Genomic DNA, 19,111 nt, shown 5'->3' with positions numbered 1-19,111 from the left:
AAATGTAGGTTGTAAAATCATAAAAAACCTAGAAGAAAATATAGGCAGTAACATTTCAGACATTTCTTGTAGCAATACTTTTGCTGATGTATTGCCTCAGGCAACAAGGGAAAAAATAAACAAATGGGACTACATCAAAATAAAAAGTTTTTGCACAGCAAAGGAAACAATCAACAAAATAAAAAATGAACCTACTAGCCCTAACTGGTTTGGCTCAGTGGATAGAGCGTTGGCCTGCGGACTCAAGGGTCCCAGGTTCGAGTGTGCATGTACCTTGGTTGCGGGCACATCCCCAGTAGGGAGTGTGCAGGAGGAAGCTGATCGATGTTTCTCTCTCATCAATGTTTCTAACTCTCTATCCCTCTCCCTCTCTGTAAAAAATCAATAAAATATATATATTTTTTAAAAATGAACCTACTGAATAAGGGAACATATTTGTCAATGATATATCTAATAAGGGGTTAATTTCCAAAATATATAAAGAACTTTTAAAAATATAATAATAAAAAGAACTTCTACAACTCAACACCAAGAAGACAACCCAATTAAAAATGAGCAAAAGAGCCGAACCGGTTTGGCTCAGTGGATAGAGCGTTGGCCTGAGGACTCAAGGGTCCCAGGTTCGATTCCGGTCAAGGGCAGGTACCCTGGTTGCAGGCACATCCCCTGGGGGGAGGGGGGGGGGGTTGCAGGAGGCAGCTGATCGATCTCTCTCATCAACGTTTCTAACTCTCTATCCCTCTCCCTTCTTCTCTGTAAAAAATCAATAAAATACATTTTTAAAAAAATGAGCAAAAGACTTGAATAGACCCTTCTCCAAAGAGGGCATAGAGATGGCCAACAGACATCTGAAAAAAAGCTCAACGTCACTTGTCATCAGAGAGATGCAGAATGGCTATCAACAATAAATAAACAAGTGCTGGCAAGGATGTGGAGAAAAGGGAACCCTTATGCACTGTTGGTGGAAATACAGACGGGTGCAACCACTGCAGAAAATAGTATGTATGTTCCTCAAAAATTAAAAATGGAACTGTCTTTTGACCCAGCGATCCCACTTCTGGGAATATATCCACACTAATTTTAAACAATATATGCACCCCTATGTTCATGGCAGCGTTATTTACAATAGCCAAGATATGGAAGCAGCCCAAGTGCCTATCAGTAGATGAATGATAATAAAATACATGGTACATTTACACAATGGAATACTACTCTGACGTAAAAAAGAAGGAAATCTTACCTTTTGCGACAGCATGCATAGACCTGGAGAGTATTATGTAAGTGAAATAAGCCAGTCAGAGAAAGACAAATACTATATGATTTCACTTATATGTGTAATCTAATGAACAAAACAAAAAAACTAACTGGAGAGCATTATGCTAAGTGAAATAAGCCAGTCAATAAAGGAAAAATACCACATGATCTCACTCATTTATGGATAATAAAGACCATTATAAACTTATGAACAAAAATAGATACAGAGGCAGAGCAGCCTCGAACAGACTGTCAAACTACAGCGGGAAGGCCAGGGAGGGTTGGGGGGCAGGAGGAAGGGGGGTAAGAGATCAACCGAAGGACTTGTATGCATGCATATAAGCATAACCAATAGACATAAGACACTGGGGAGGCCAGGGGTGGCAAGGGCGGGAAAAAAAGGAGACATGTAATACTCTTTGTAATACTTTAAGCAATAAAACAATTTTTTAAAAAAAGAAAAAAAAAACAAAAACTAACCAACAAAATAGAAACAGACTCATAGATACAGAGAATAGACTGACAGCTGTTAGAGGGGAGGAGGTGGTGGAGGGCTGGGTGAAAAAGGTGGAGGGATTAAACAAACAAACAACATACACAGACAACAGTAGGGTGATTACCAAAGGGCAAGGGTGGTGGGAGTGGAGGGAAATAGAAGAAGGCCAAGGAGGGATAAATGGTGAAGGAAGGAGACTGGACTTAGGGTGGTAAATACACAATGTAATATACTGATGATGTATTATGGAGTTGTACACTTGAAACCTGTACACTTTTATTAACCAATGTCATCCCAATAAATTCATTTTTTTAAAAAGATAAATTTAAAATAAACTCCAAAAAATGTTAAATAGATAACATACACATGTGGCTCATATATTTTATTAAAAAAATATAAAATGCGTGAAAAATTTCCCACATATTTTCATTTTTAAAAAATATGTTTTGATTTTTTTAAAGAGAAATGGAGAGGGACAGAAAGGTAGAAACATTGATGAGAGAGAAACATCATCAATCAGCTACCTTCTGCACATTCCCTAATGAGGATCAAGCCCCAACCAGGGCATGTGGCCTGACCAAGAATCAAACCAGCCGCCTCTTGGTTCATGGGTCAATGCTCAACCACTGCGCCACACCAGCCGGGCTCCCACCTACTTTATTCCTCCATTATCCTAGTTTCTTCTGCAGCCATGCAGAATATTCAATATTAAAAAGTATTTTTTTCTTTTTCTTCCTCCTTGATTACACAAAAGACAGTATACTATATTGAGTGGTAAAAGAGATCTTGAAGATCTTTCCATACCTGACACAAAGAGCTTCTTTTCCACAGCAATATAATAGTTTATTGTATGGATGCACTATAATTTATTTAACTATAGAATAGTTCATTGTACAGATGCACAATAATTTATTTACTCCCTTACTGAAGGATGTTGGGCTGCTTCCAATTATTTGCTATTACCAAAAAATGCTTCAATAAAACACCTCCAATATATCCATCATACTGTTATGTACACATTTTCAGAAGTAGGACTATTGGGTCAAAGGATATATACATATATTTGCAATTTTCATAAATAATTCTCAATCTCCTTTTCTAACAATTTCTCCCCAGTAATTTCCATTTGATATGACGTAAGTTAAAATTCAAGAGATAGTGACTTCTTTACAGAAATTGTCCTCATAGTAATTAACTAGATAAAATAAAAGAAATAATTTTCAGTCATTGGACAACAGGCAGCCTAGGACTATGAATCCATGTTTTCCTTTACATCCTTGAATGTATTTGTAATAGCTGTTTTAAGGTCTTCATCTGCTAATTCTTTCATTGGTCATTTCTTGTTTTTTTTTCTACTCGTTAATTTTTCTTCTTTTCACCATTTGAGTACATCTTTTGAGTACTGAGAATTTTGAATTCCTTTAGAGTGTTGTATTTTGTCTGGTACACAGATCAGTTTGATCCTTAAGGGAACTGTTCCTTGCCTTGTGTGAGCTTCAGGAATTATTTGGCCTGTTGGCATTTGTGTTTCATTTCCCACTACACACACATAGGATAGGATTTGACTCAAAGGAATCTCTGAGATTTTTGTGCAGCTCTCTTTTCCAGGTCTCTGTCTTGCAAATTTTAGCATAGATCCCCTGAACTTTTATTTCTCTTTTCTACTCTGCAAGAATACCATTTTCTGTTTGGTTTCTCCCTCCCTGAGCTATAGCCTAGAAACCTGTCTCCAGACTGGGGTAATCATCAGGTTCACCTTGTTTATTTCCCTTCTTTCAGGATTCATAGTCCTAGGTCTGTAGCTTCCTTGATAAAAGTCAATCTTTAGCTTAAGAGTCAATGTATTGTCTTTTGGCATCTAAGTAAACATACCTTGGAATGTCAGAGTAATCCCCCTTTTCTGGATCCCACTGGGTGTACCTCCCACCAGAGCATGAAATCTCAGAACCCTTATTGTTATCTTGTTTCCCATGTGCTGCAAATGTTAACTATTCTATACCCACCGATGTAAAAGAAGTATGTGTCTCTCCCTTATACTCCTTATACAATCTCCCTAATCTACCACCAATGAATTTCATGTAAAACAGCACACACTCTTAAAGAATTCCATTCTTTGGAGCATTTTCTTAAAAGACTGAGATTTTGCTTCTCAGCAATTGTCCATTTGGCTCAAATAAACCTAAAAAATCTCTACAGGTTTGGACATTTCTTACGTCAACAATTCTTAGATTTATGTGGTTTTACAAAGGGCAAAAAAGATACAATCAATGTCTGCTCTTTCTCAGCTGATAAAATAGCTATGTTCTTAGTCATCGCATTCAATGGAGGGAGATCTGTTTTATGTAGTGCAGTCCCAGAATGTAAAAACTATTTTTCCCCTCTTATATGAGAAAATGGAATTTCCCTTTGTCTGACAGGCAGTGTAGCCTAAATTTAGGCATTATGTAGGCCAAAAGAACTAAAAAACATTTGGTAGAACTGAATTCTTTTACCCAGAGAATTCACCCCATTATACTCCATAATCTGAAAATATACACATTTTAAATACCTGGTAAAACTATATGAATGTTTTTGATCTTATTCTTTGAGTAAGTTCAACTAAAGTTTTCTTTCATTTTTTTAAAAATATGTTTTATTGATTTTTTTACAGAGAGGAAGGGAGAGGGATAGAGAGTTAGAAACATCGATGAGAGAGAAACATCGATCAGCTGCCTCCTGCACCTCCCACTGGGGATGTGCCCGCAACCCAGGTACATGCCCTTGACCGGAATTGAACCTGGGACCCTTCAGTCCGCAGGCCGACGCTCTATCCACTGAGCCAAACCAGTTAGGGCCAACTAAAGTTTTCTTGAAGGAGCCTTGGAAAGATTGTATAGTAGGTATGCAGCATTTCCGTTCACATTTCTCTTAAGACAGTGAACATAACGCTGGCTAGTGTGGCTCTGTTGCTTAAAGCGTTTGCAAACCCAAAGGTTGTGGGTTCGTTCGATTTCCATCTAGGCACATACCTAGGTTGAGGGTTCTGGTCAGTTAGGGCAGTGGTCGGCAAACCACAGCTCACGAGCCACATGCGGCTCTTTGGCCCCTTGAGTGTGGCTCTTCCACAAAATACCACGTGCGGGCACGCACGTACAGTGCGATTGAAACTTTGTGGCCCATGCACAGAAGTCGGTTTTCGGCCTGGGCAAGTCTATTTTGAAGAAGTGGCGTTAGAAGAAGTGGAGGGTGTCGGTCAGTCGGGCGACAGGAGACGCAGCGCGGGGGAGGTACATTGTTTTGAGGTACCTTCGCTGAGGTCGACCCCTTCCAACTCTCCCATCCACACTCATCTATCTGAAACAAGTATACAAGACTAGTGTGGACCCCTTGGAAGGGGTCAACCTCAGTGAACATACCTCAATCAGATTGAGGACGTTTTTAGCAAAGCCAGCTTAGGAGTACCCTAATTAAGTTAATAACAATGTACCTACCTATATAGTTTAAGTTTTAAAAATTTGGCTCTCAAAAGAAATTTCAATTGTTGTACTGTTGATATTTGGCTCTGTTGACTAATGAGTTTGCCGACCACTGAGGTAGGGCATGTACGAGAGGCAACCAATTGATGTTTCTCTGTCACATCAATGTTTCTCTCTCTTTCCCTTCCTCTCTCTAAAACCAATAAACATATCCTTGGGTGAGGATTAAAAAAAAAAAGACAATGAACATATAAAGCCTTATCTTGAATGATTCCATCTGCAACAACAAAGGGAAAAGAAAGACCATTTATGGGCAAATACAGTGTCCAAAAAAATGTATACACATGTTAACAGCTGATTCTATTACATTTGAAAATGAAATGTACTTTATTAACACTGCCTTTATAATTATTTGAAGTGTGTATATATCTTCATATTTTTGGGACACCCTGTATTTTAAAATGTTTTCATCTACTCCATAACCCTGCTGGAGTAGATTTGATACCTCAATCTTATATAATAAACCGGTGATATGCAAATTGACCCTCACTCCATCACACCAACACAAGATGGCTGTGCCCAAAGTGGAGGCAGGGTTCCCGTAACACAAGATGACTGCGCCCACAGAGGAGGCGGGGTTCCCGTAATGAGCCATAATTAGCGATCAGCAGGGACCTGAGGCTGTGTGGCACCGGGCTGGGGGACCTGAGGTTGTGCCCCACCCAGCACGGGGCCAGGGAACTTGAGGTTGCGCCCCCCCCCACCCAGCGGGGCTTGACAGGGGAACTGAGGCTGCGCCCCCTGCCTGGCGCCGGGCCGGGAGACCTGAGGCTGCGCCCCCCCCCCCCACCTGGCGGGGCTTGACGGGGGTGGAGCCGACTGGGTCTGGATCTCGTCCAATGGGGTTGGGGCCAGCCGGGTCTGGGTCTCGCGCAATTTCGAGGTGCACACAGGTGGCGGGGACTTGACTCTGGGTCCCGTGGTGTGTCCCAGACTGACAGGAGAAAGATTTTCATATACATTTTACTAATTTTCTTTCATCTCTGACACTTCTATTATAGAGAAAGGGCAAATAGCAATATTAAAATATTTCCTCTAATTCCCTTTTAATGTGCATGAATTTCATGCACTGGGTCACTAGTTTTATAAATAAGAAAATTCAAGAGATTAACTTGTGCAAGGTCACAGTAAGTATTAAGTGAGCTAGGATTTTATCTACACACAGTTTTATCTACACATAGATTTTTATCTATGCACATTATAGTTCCAAAGCCCACTCTATTTTTCCACTCACCACTATGGGCTCCACATGACTATAGGACCTTACCTCTTTGATTTTTATTTCATAGTAATAGGTGTGCTCAGTAGATGACACTAATTAACAGGTGGCAGGTTTTGTTCATGATTAAAACTCTCTATTACATCCTCTCCCAGTTCCCTGTAGGTTTTGTCCACTTCATGTTGTTTATCATATTACAGAGCTAATTTGGTCAGTGCAGGAACTTTGGAAGTTAAGAGACTTACAGGCTAATTTAAACTTAATTTACAAATGAAACCTTCCTAGATACCAGAACATTTCTTTAAGTATGATTTTCTTTGGCTCTTTTCTTTTTTGTAACTTTGCATTTGAATTGATTTATAACTTATATTCACATTCACTTCACTGTTTATCTTACTTATTATTTTAAATATATGTCACATTATTTTTTCAAAGGAACCTCAAACCATTTTAAGAGTGTGGTCCTGTTTTACAGATGTACAAATACAGAGATTTAAGTCAGCACCTATTTTCACCATGACTCTCCCTATAAAGAGTTATACATGTTATTCAAGCCTTCAATAGGAGAATTTATAGGTTCTGTAAATACCATCTATTCAATCTAACATAATTTTCTAATTTCAGCAGTTATTAAAGGTGAATTAAAACAAATGCTTGGTTCTTTTAATCCATTGTTTTTAGATTCCAGTCCACACTGCTTGTTCCTCCACAAACTATTTTAATGCAGATACAAGGGTTAGTACTGGCACAGTTCTGAAGGCCATCCTTGAGATTCTTTCTTAAGTTTCAAATTTATCTAATTCAACCAAATAAAGATGAGTCACTTATGACTTCCAGTTTCATAAGAATATTGCTCCTCTCAAGTTGAAAGAGCGAGCTACAGAATCCATTACACCTCATAAATTAGGCATGCTGAAGATGAAATCCATGCATTAACCAGACTGGGAGGCATCTTAAGGTAACTAAATTAAGAAATTCATATGAACCACCAACTTAAGAAGAATAAAAAGTACGAAAGAGCTTTTATTTCTAATCCTCCCAACCATTTCCTCTACTGTATGCCCATAGCATTTAATTTGTCCTCTTATAGTACTTACTATTTTATAACTTGTATTATGGTTTTTAGTTAAAATATCTTTTTCTTGTAGGCCAGTGATGTCCAACAGAAATATAATGTGAGCCACATATATTATTTTATGTTTTCTAGTAGTCACATTAACAAATAAAACCTAATATACCCAAAATATTGGCATTTAAACATGTAATCAATATAAATATTAATGAAATACTCTGCATTTGCATGGGAGGAATGCTAAGTCTTCCCTATCAAGTGTATATTTTACACTTACAGCAGATCTCAATTCAGATAACCTATTTTTAACTGTTTAATAGCTACATTTAGCTGGTGACTACCACACTGGACGACTATAGGAATAGGGAGAGGGGGAATGTCCAGCTATTTTACAGCTGGACAGACTTACTTTTGAATCTTAATTCCACTACTTACTTGCCCTAGGAAAATTCCTCATGAAAATAAATATTTCAAAAAAAAATAATAATACAATTAAATCTCATAAGATTAAATACAATATAATGCCTAGAAAACATCTGATCTCTTATGAAAAGGCACACAGAAAGCTATTATCATATATTTGTATCCTCTAACACTAAACAGTGTTTTGTAAATAGTAGTTATTTAATAAATGTTTGCTGAAGAAAAATTAATTTGCATGACATCCTATAAGTCATTTTAACTTATTCTTTTTAAAAAACTCTGTAATATCTCAAAAAGACAGAAGATCTTTTTCAATTGTTGCTGACTAAATTTGTTTTGAACATATTAGGAGAAATGGTACAAAAGAATAATGTACCATTTCATCTTTTGGACTGTTCAAGTATTTTATTTTCTTCCAAAGAACAATGAATTATTAAGCAACTATATGCTGTAAAGCACTTTTTATCAAGCGGCTGGTTAAAAAGTACTTGCCATAAATGACAGCACTATTTTATAGGTAACTCTCAATTATCTGCAGGAATATTTTTATCTCAGGTTGGGATAAGAACACATCCTATCTCTGGGTTTTACGTAGAGAACCAGCCAGTGGTGCATGTAAGACCCTTTATAATCTGAACTCTGAAAAAATTCTCAAACTCTACTTTAGTCAGTATAGCCCCCTTAACTTCATCATACTTAATCACAAACATCTTCCTTTTACACTTGTGCTTATGATTCCATTGCAATGTTTCGTATTTCTACAGGTCACAGAATCACAAAGTACCAGAGCTGGAAACATCTTAAGAGATAATCCATGCATGCATATAAGCATAACCAATGGACATAAGACACTGGGGGGTATAGGGGAGACCAGGGGATTGTCAAGGGCGGGGGGGAAAAAAGGAGACATATGTAATACTCTTTGTAATACTTTAAGCAATAAAAAAAAAAAGTTAAAAAAAAAAAAGAGATAATCCAGCCCTGGCCGCTGTGGCTCAGTTGGTTGGGCATCTCCCCATGCACCAGTTTGATTCCCAGTCAGGGCACATGCCCAGGTTGCAGGTTTGATCCCCAGTCTGGGTGCATGCAGGAGGCAAGCCGATGTTTCTCCCTTCTTTCCTCTTCCCTCCCTCTCTCTCCCTCTCCCTTCCACTCTCTCTAAAAATCTATACTAATAATAAAGGAATATGCAAATTGTCCAGGACGCTGTCACAGTAACGACCAAACAGCAGGCTGCGTGAAGCGACCAGGCCGGCAGGGGGGTTAGTGAGGGATGACCAAACAACTGAACAGCAGGCTGCATGGGACGACCAGGCTGGCAGGGGGGTTAGTGAGCAATGACCAAACTACAGCAGGCTGCGTGTGGCGACCAGGCCAGCGGGGGTGGGGGCGCAATTGGGGGTGACCAGGCTAGCGGGGGGGGAGGGGGGCAGTGAGGGGTAACCAGGCCAGCAGAGGGGGGGCAGTTAGGGGCGATCAGGCAGGTGAGCAGTTAGGAGCCAGTGATCCCAGATTGTGAGAGGGATGTCCAACTGCTGGTTTAGGCCGGATCCCAGGGATTGGGCCTAAACCAGCAGTCAGACATCCGCCAAGGGGTCCTGGATTGGAGAGGGTGCAGGCTGGGCTGAGGGGACACCCCCCCTCCACATGAATTTCGTGCACCGGGCCTCTAGTAATAATAATAATTTTTTTAAAAGAGATAATCAATCCAGCCTTAGTATTTTCCAAAGCATGTATGGTAGGTGGTAAACAAGATGATTTCAGATGGTATGCGTTAAAATTGTGCACTTCACAATATGTTTTGTTTAATATACATTAGAAAAACAATACATCAAGCTCAAGAATTCATGGATTATCTTCACTTACAACAAAACTAAAGTAGACAGTCCCTATGTAAGAATGAAAAGGTGATATGATTTTTAAGCTGAGTGGTAGAGCTGAGTTTCATCCATGTGTAACTCTTAACTTTGTGCTATTTTCATTGCTCTAAAGCAGTGGTCGCCAACCTTTCGGACCTCACAGACCACCGGTGGTCCGCGGACCACCAGTTGGCAACCGCTGCTCCAAAGAACTTACTGTTTGTATGACACCAAGTGATTAACACTCTTACATAACTGTTTCTTGATCACAGTCTCATTTATCAAACCAACTGTAAGCAATGGTGGTGTCTCAAGTGTTCCTCCACAATAATAGGTGCAGAATAGGAGATCAATAATGCCTTGATTATGTGGTTAGACTGTTTCCAACCACTGAGAGATAGTTAGCATAGGAGGAAATTCCTATGGCTCAAACACAGCAATCATAACATATCCTGAAGCCAAACAATGTTTGGATTAATTGCTGTTTGCATTATTCATATCACTTATTTCCTCCCATGAATGAATAAGGAATCAGGAGATGGTACACACATAAATCCTAGAAACTATAGGCACACCTCGTTTTACTGCACTTCACAAATGTTGCATTTTTTACAAACTGAGAACAAGACCCTCCACCAGCAAAAAAATTACCACTCTCTTTATTGTTTGTGGTAGTCTGGAACCAAACCCGCAATATCTCTGAGGTACAAACAGGGACTATCATACAGGGGAAAACTCAGATTAAATAACAGGGATCTTAAAATTGTACTATTACCCAAATCTCTCATTTAACACAAGGGAAACCAAGACTCAGAGTGATAAAATGACTTGCCACAGTCCACAACTAGTGAATGACAACGCCAGCTCCAGTTCTCATTTACTCTTTGTGCCGTTCCATGGATTCAATACAAAGAGTGGAAGGACCTATCTCAATTCTTACGTTATAGTAGCACAAATCCTGCTTAAGGCAAGACAGAATTTTAAAATCTTTTCATTAAGCAGAAAGTCTGCTCATCATAGGCTCAGACTCGTGATTGAATTAGCTTTGTCTAATAATGCTGGCCTATCTGCCTGAGAAATCCACAATAATTCAATGCATAGGAGCTGTTGCAATCCAACTGTTTTTGGTAGCGAAGAAAAGAAGATTCTAATTCCAGGTGACCCTTTTTATTTTGTGTCCATTTATGAACCCTTGGCATTCTCAACAGTAACATACTAATTTTCCCAGCTGCAACCAACCATGGTAGATTGGAAAAAGGATGATCTTTGTGGAGGGGGGTGGGAGGAGGTTGGGGGTTAATGGGGGGGGGGGATGAGGACACATTTGTAATACCTTAACTAATAATTTAAAAAATAAATAAGTAAATAAATAAAAGGATGATCTTTGAAGTTACAAAGAACTTCCTGAATACAAGCACTGACACTCAGGATGTTATGTTGGACAAACTGCTTCATCTCTCTGCGCCTTGTTTCTCAACCAAGATAATACTATCCACCTCCCAGGGCTATCAAAAGTATTAAATGAGATAACACAGATAGTGTGGTATACTATCTTAGGACATAGTTAAGTGGATGGTTAAGAATAGTGTAAGAAAAATGTTCATCTATGAGTTTGAAAGTGGGTTTATAGTTTATAATGTTGAAATGTTAACTCCTGCTCAATATATCAAATAGTTCATCTCCAATAAATTTACACTCTGTGCGTAAGTTAGACATAGTGGTCCACAAACATTATAATCTGAAATTGATATATTAAGGGAAGATACCAAGAAATTCAGAAGAAATATTTCATAATGCGCTCTCTCTCTCTTTTTTTTTTTTCCTAATCCTCACCTGAGAATATTTTTTCCATTGCTTTTCAGAGAGAGTGGGAGGGAGGCAAAGAGAGAGAGGGAAAAAGAGAGATAGAGATAGAGACAGAGATAGATATATATATATAGAGAGAGAGAGAGAGAGAGAGAGAGAGAAACATTGATATAAGAGAGATACATCAACTTGTTGCCTCCTGCTCGCACCCCGACAGGGGGTAAGGGTGGAGGTGAGGAGCCAACCTGAAATCCAGTTATGCGCCCTTGACCTGGAATCAAACCTGAGGCCCTTTGGTGCACGAGCTGATGTTCTAACCACTGAGAAGCATGGGCCAGGGCACATTATGCTTTTTTAGAAAATAATATATTTTTATTTTATTTCAGAGAGGACGGGAAAGAGAGATAGAAACACCAATGATGACAGAGAATAATTGATCAGCTGCCTCCTACATGCCCCACACTGGGGATTGAGACCACAACCTGGGCATGTGCCCTGACCAGGAATCAAACTGTGACCTCCTGGATCATAGGTCGATGCTCAACCACTGAGCCATGCTGGCTGGGCATGATGCTTTTTACTACTAAAAATAACACTTAGGTTCTAGGTTTTCTTTCTTCTTTTTTTAATCCTCACCTGAGGATATTTTTCCCATTGATTTCTAGAGAGAGTGCAATTGAAGTAGGAGGGGGCAGGGAGAGAGAGAGAGAAACATCAATTGGTTGCCTCCTGCACACACCCCTACTGGAGCTGGGGAACCTGCAACCGTGGTACGTGCCCTTGACAGGGAACCAAACCCATGGCCCTTGAGTCCGTGGGCCAACACTCTACTGAGCAACACTGGCAGGGCCATTGGTTGGTTCTTGCATGTGCCCTGACCGAGGATCAAACCAGCAACCTTGGTGTATTGGGAAGATGCTCTAACCATCTGGACCTCTAGTTTTATTTTATTTTTTTCTATTTTTGTTTTGTGGTTTTTTTTTTGTTTTTTTTTTTTATGGAACAAAGGTGAAGAACTCTTCGGGTGTAGGTATTTCTGCAAGAAAGCCTGACAGGATAGGACACGGGGGTATGCGGGTCAGGCCAGTCCATTGACCTGAAAACCCAAAGGATCTGTAGTGGCTCTGACTAGCGCCCTTCCTTTAAGAAACAGGAAGACAGGGGAGTTTATCTCGGGGTCCCTCCCTCTCCTCCCCCCCCCCCCCAACACACACACACTCGCACACTGGGCCCAACAGTGGAACCCGAGTAGCAAGAGGTTTCCAGAATGAACTCTATTTTTTTCTATTTTTAAGTCTTTATCAGAGACATACATTGAAGTATTAAAGAGAAATGACATAGTGTCTGGGATTTGCTAAAATATGCCAGTATCCCAAACTCAGTGACACACCCCCAAAAGATAGTTCAAGCTGGGTGATCATACATGGAACATCATACTAGTCTCTCTACTTCTGTGCATGTTTGAAATTTCACAATTTAGAAAGTTTTTTTTTTTAAACTTACAACAACAACAAAACTAAGAAAAACTATGCACAGCACTAATAAACTCCTAAGGAACCAATGTCTCCATCTAAAACTTCTAAATACAACATTTCAGCCAAAAATACATTAAGTATTTTAAAATTACTCTCAAAAGTCATGGGTTCGATTCCCCATCAAGGGCACATACCGCAGTTGCCTATCTCTTTAAATACTAACTAGAGAGTACGTTCTCTTGCTACTCCTCCATCTTTAAAACAGTCCACAGTGTATTTTTCCTTTCCCCTAAACTATATAGTTATTTTTTCCCATTAACTAGAACTACTAAATTACACCCACACAAACATACCCCCCCACCCACACACCAGGACTCTACTATCCCACCATTACTACTATTACACCTACTGTTTAACAGTGGGCCTACTAAGTACTTGACCTTTTAAAAAAACATGACTCATCTGAGAGTGTTAAAAAGGAGGAAAAATCCCCCACAGAACACACACCTTCAAAATAATGGCCAAACTGATTAAGAAAAAGCTGTGAACTAATCCATAGTCTGTACCTAGTTCTACTACAGTTTCTACATAGATTTTTAATTTGTTGGCATATGATGGAGTAGTCAAATTGAAAGTATCAGTTGAAATTATTTAAAGGTAACTATAATGCCTTTACATTTTGTAAGTGAACTGCTACAAAACTGCTACAGAGAACCTTAACATATTTAAATTTAAGATTTAAGCTGGTAAACTATATGAATGTGTATCTGCTGTGCTGTATATCTGGAACACAAAAAATGTTGAATGCAAGCTATAATCAAAAAATAAATTTAAAAATAGACTTAACCTAACACTATATATTCCCATGTCATTCCAAAATAAAAAATGTGGTTTACTATACAGCACTGTTTAAATACCCACATGCTTTGCTTTTTTGTAATTCTAATCGCAAGTACAGAGAAAAATCTTCCTCAAATTTGTAGCCAAAAGGATAAAGACATACATGTCTACTTTACCAACAAATAGTCCTATTCACTGAACAGCAAATACAAAGCATATTCCATAATTTCACTTCAAATCTGCCTAGCTAGTTTGCTTCTTTAAGTTAGCCTCTTTCAAACACATAAGTCAGATTGAACTAATTCTCAAACTAAGTGGAATAAAATTTCCTCTGCTGTCTTTTTTTAAAAAGTGGTTTAAAAATAGCTCCACCTTCTGAAGAATATACCTTGTTGTTCATGGAATTCTTCTTTATTTTTATGTATATAAAATTGGAGGAAAATCAATTAAATTGGAAATTTAGATTTCCTCTTACCACCAAAATACCCCCACCTTCAATTTACATGACACCTTTTCTTCCTCTGAAGCATAAAACTGAATCCATTAGTTTACTCATCCTCAATCAGTCGACAATGTTAACTGACTTAGCACTGAATTAGGTACTCTAGAAAGTTACAAAGGAAATATAGGACCCAGTAACTACCCTCAAAGAGTTTATATATCATCCCATAAAGGAAGAAAAATGTAGGTCCTGAAACAATATCCTTGTTGAGAATCTTACAGGCAAATGGACCAAGGACTACATTTCCAGGCCAGGTTCTTTAAAGTAAGTAATGCCAGGAAGATAGTACCTACTAAATTAAACAGACTCCGAAAGGGGTCAGATCTGTTTGTGGATTACACATGCTGCTACACACTTCTACATGCATGACAAAGGAAGGCTGTGCCTGTAAGTGGATGTTTCCATATGTCCCTGATGCACACAAAGAGACATGTCTTCCCCGGATGGGCCAATTTTTTACCATTTTCCCCATAATGTCCTGTTTTGCCACAAACCAGTATCAGGATGCTAGTTTGAAGGAACTTCTACTATAGATCGTCAATGACCAAACGAATATCCAGAAAGCTTCACAGAGTTAAGAGCCTTAGCTGTATCTATCTAGGAATGGCTGAAGAATAAAGAATAACAAGAGATGATCATCCTTCTACTTATTCATATTGCGGCTGAGAAGTACCTGAAGGCCCCACATTTCTGGTGGCTCTGGAAACTTCCTTTCTCTCTGTCTCCTGATTATGTATGTCTTTTCCTCTCATGAATTATTGTGTATATAATATATAGATCAAATATCGCCGAGGGATTGGGGAGTGGAGGTGGAAACGACTGCCAAAAGTAGCGCCTTTCTACAAACCACTCGTCTTCCTATGACCATGAACACCTTGGGCAACTCTGATGATACAAGGTGCCAAACAAAACTGTATCAAACAGCAACTTCATTCTCCTCGTCCACTTTTGGGCCTAAGACTATATACCTAAACCTTTTTTTTTTTTTAAGTATCCCTACCAGATTTGCTCTCAAACTCTGACTGAGAATTGTCATATATGTCTGCAGCATTAAATCTAGAGAAGAAATGTTCTGTCACCTAACTGAATCACATCAAATAACATCAAATCTAGATGGCCTTGGGAGGCACTGTTAAAATCTAATTCAGATGTCAGAAAGACAGGACCCCACAACCCAATCACAAATACTGTATCTGTATTACAGCTTCCAATGTTGCCCCAACTTTCCAAGCTCTGGACTCTACAGCACTTGGAGTTAAGAGCTTAAACTTGCGATATAGTCCAAAAAGACCTACAGAAGAAGAAGGGGGGAGCCACCCATTCATTAGTTTCAGTACCTGGAAGATCACGGGAATTTTCGAATTACAAAAGAATGGGGTAAAGACAGCAAATCCGGCCACTGACAACAATACCCATCAGCCCGAACCCAAGTTACCTAAACAAACGCTACCTTCTGGCAATAAACAGCCCATTCTTGAACAGCGGAAGAGCGCCAACCATTTTCGGGTGAAAGGAGGGTTGCTACAAATTGTCAAATCCAAACGGAAGGCAAAACCGCGCGAGGAGCCACTGCGCGGAGAGCATCACACAAAAGACCGGACCAAACACAAACACGCTCCGGACCTCCGCCGACCGTGGCCGCGCGCCGAGCCGGGGTCGGCGTCCCACGTCCCCGCGCCGGGAGGGAGCGGGTGGGGGAGGAGCCGGCTTCTCGGAAGGCGCCCGGCGAGGTGCTGGGAGGGAAGGCGCGAGCGCAGCGCAGAGGCGAGCGGAGCAGCGGACCGGCGTCAGCCGCTCCCCGGGCTGGCGACACCCACCGGCCCGCACCAGGCCTGGCCCGCCTGGCCCTCCCGGCCCCGGACCGCCTCCTCACCTCCCTCACGTCCTGCAGGCACTCGAGCACCGCCAGGTTGTTGCTCCAGGTGTGCTTGGGACACACTCGGGTCACGTCCTCCCTGCAGAACTCTTCCTCCGCCAGCTTCCAGCCCCCGCCGGCCCCGCCGGGCCCCGCTCCGCCCCGCCGGGCCGGAGGCCCACCCGCCGGGAAAGGTGGCTGCGGCGGCTGAGGTGGTTGTTGCTGCTGCTGTTGCTGCTGCTGTTGCTGCTGCTGCTGCTGTTGCTGCAGCTGGAGCAGCGGCTGCCCCGCCGGTCCGCCGCCGCCAGCCTGCCCCGCAACGGGCCCAAAGTTGGGCGCCGGGCCCTGGCCCTGGCCGTGGCCGGCCTGGCCCGGTAGTTTCTGGGCCCCGGCCGCCCCGAGCAGCAGCAGCAGCTGCAGCGCCGCCGACAAGCGGAACATCCTCCGTACACGTCCACACGCCGCCATCTTGGGTCCGCGGCGAGCTCGACGCAGCCGCCGGCGCCGCGTACTTAAATGAGGGGGCGGGGCCAGGGCGGAGGGGGCGGGGCCAAGGGAGGGGGCGGCGGACCACACGGGCCCCTCCCGGGCCGCGCCGACCGGAGCGGGGAGCAGAGCCCGCGAGGAGGCCGTGCCCGGGACGGCCACGCGGGGACTCGGGCGGCCCCGCAAGCCGCGCTCCTTGCCGGGGGAGTTGCCGGTGCTCCTTTAAAAGCCGCGGTTGAGCGGTTTGGCCTTATTTCCTTGGTTGCCGTCACAGAAAAATAAAGAGGAATTGGGGTTGCCTCAACCAAGATGGCCGGTAGAGTATGTTGCCTGTTCGGTATAGAGGTGAACTTTACACCATCGGGTGTACCCTAGCATCGAAGAGCCTCTCCTTGCATCTCTCCCTGCTTCCTTCAACCCGCCTCAAAAGTCTTTCTGTCGCAGAGAAGGCAGCATGGAATCGGGGCTAGGAGCGCAGGTTCCGGGATAAGAAAAGACCCCTGACCATCCTTACTCATGGGCAGACTGGGCAAGTCCTTGAACTTCTCCGAGCCTCGTTATTCTCGTCTGCGGAAGCAGAGGGAGAGCTCTAATGTGAAGAATAATTGTGAAGATTAGAAATAAGTGAAGTGCCTGGCCCACACTATGGAATTCAAAGTTACAACCAGCATTATAAATAAACTGTGAAGCCCTCTGTGCATGAATCCTGATTGTAAGCCAGAACTGAAACTCGTGTTTAAAAGAGGAAAAGAGCCCTGGCCGGTGTGGCTCAGTTGGCGTTGTCCCGTGCACTAAGGTTTCCGGTTTGATTCTGAGTCAGAGCACAAGCCCAGGTTGCAGGCTTGACCCCCCACCCCCCACCCAATGGGTATGCAAGAGACAGCCAATCCATGTTTCTCTCTCTCTCTCTCTCTCCCTCCCTCCCTCCCTCTCCTCCTATCTACACCTCTCTCTAAAAATCAATTCTCAAATCTTTAAAAAAAAAAAAAAAGAGGAAAAGAAAATAAAACATCTTTGAGGCCTCAGGTTAAGTCTGTGCCGGAGTAACTGTCCTTGCTGGCTGACTTGTATGCAGCACTTTCCACAGGTATTGGTTGTTTCTCCTCACACCAGGGTCCCTTCCCTCTCCCTAGGAGAGGTGCTATCTTCACAAAGCTTTTTCGCATTCATTGTGCCATCTGAGCCATGCAAGAGGACTGGGTTGGGTTCTAATTAAACTGAGGAATGGCATAGAAATGGCAACAGTTCTGCATAGCAGGATTAAATGACCCGCCCAAGGTAAACTCTGCCACCCTGGGACCAGACTCCCTGCGACTTCCCATTGCCCGGGTGCACTTTTGTCCCACTCTGACAATCCAGCATGTTGGGGGAAGATAGCAACTTGGAGCATGTGATACCAACTGGTTAAACATGCTCAAAAATGCAGCTTTGGCTGTGCTGACCCACATCTCAGACATAACTAGAGCCTGAGATGTCAGATGCCTGAGACTGAATATTATGGGGGATACAAACGGCCCACTGAGGCTGACTCCAGGTTTTGATCTTTGAGAAGGTCATGTTGGCATCTCCACCAAACTCTCATCTGCTACTTCCATAAAATGGTCCTGAGACTTCTGCTAACCTTGAGGATTGACCAAGGCAGCCCAGGGAGACCAGATAAGTGTACATTTTCAATAATAAATACATGGCATGGGTAAGTCTCAATCAGGCATAGAAAACGCATCACCAGAAGTTCTTTAAAAGTCATCAGGGGCTATTAATTTTTAATGATGGATCTGCATGTACTCAGACAAAAGTGGGAGATATGCCAGACCGACATGGCTCAGTAGTTGAGCACTGACCTATGACTTATGCCTGGGTTGCAGGCTTGATCCCCAGTGTGGGGTGTGCAGGAGGCAGCCAATCAATGATTCTCTGTCATTGATGATTCTCTCTCTCTCAAATCAATAAAAATATAAAACATATATTTTTTTAAAGTGGGAGATTATTTCAAGCTAGTTTAAGGCTAGAAATTGACAATCTGCTAAGAGAAGCCAACAGTTGCCTATCTCTCAGTCTGCAATGAGGAAACCCTATGCCCAGCCACAGATTGCCCTGGGAGATAGGAAGGCGTATATGAGCCTATCTGGAAATCACAAATGACCAAGGAGAAATCATGAGAAATCTGGGAACCTGGCCAGCTCAGGCTGTGACAGCAAGCCTAGATCTCTCATAAGGCACAAACCCCCAAGTCAGAGGGAAGAGGGGTGACCTTTCTGGGTCTTGTGGCCTTGCTGACTTTTCAAGATAAAATACACTACCTCTGTCAC

At 42.0% G+C, this 19,111-nt stretch overlaps 1 protein-coding gene across 1 annotated transcript in view; it reads right to left on the bottom strand.

Annotated features, from left to right (window-relative positions):
- GLG1 (golgi glycoprotein 1) overlaps positions 1-16,821 on the bottom strand; it is a 109,511-nt gene extending 92,690 nt beyond the window's left edge. The window contains exon 1 of the mRNA XM_059667451.1: positions 16,335-16,821. Within this exon, the coding sequence (XP_059523434.1) occupies positions 16,335-16,784 (450 nt within the window). The 5' untranslated portion in view covers positions 16,785-16,821. The remainder of the gene's footprint in view (positions 1-16,334) is intronic.
- Positions 16,822-19,111: the final 2,290 nt, after the last annotated feature.

The sequence above is a fragment of the Myotis daubentonii genome, chromosome 15 (assembly GCF_963259705.1).
Source record: "Myotis daubentonii chromosome 15, mMyoDau2.1, whole genome shotgun sequence".
Lineage (NCBI taxonomy): Eukaryota > Metazoa > Chordata > Mammalia > Chiroptera > Vespertilionidae > Myotis > Myotis daubentonii.
This window is presented reverse-complemented; position numbering and strand designations above follow the sequence as displayed.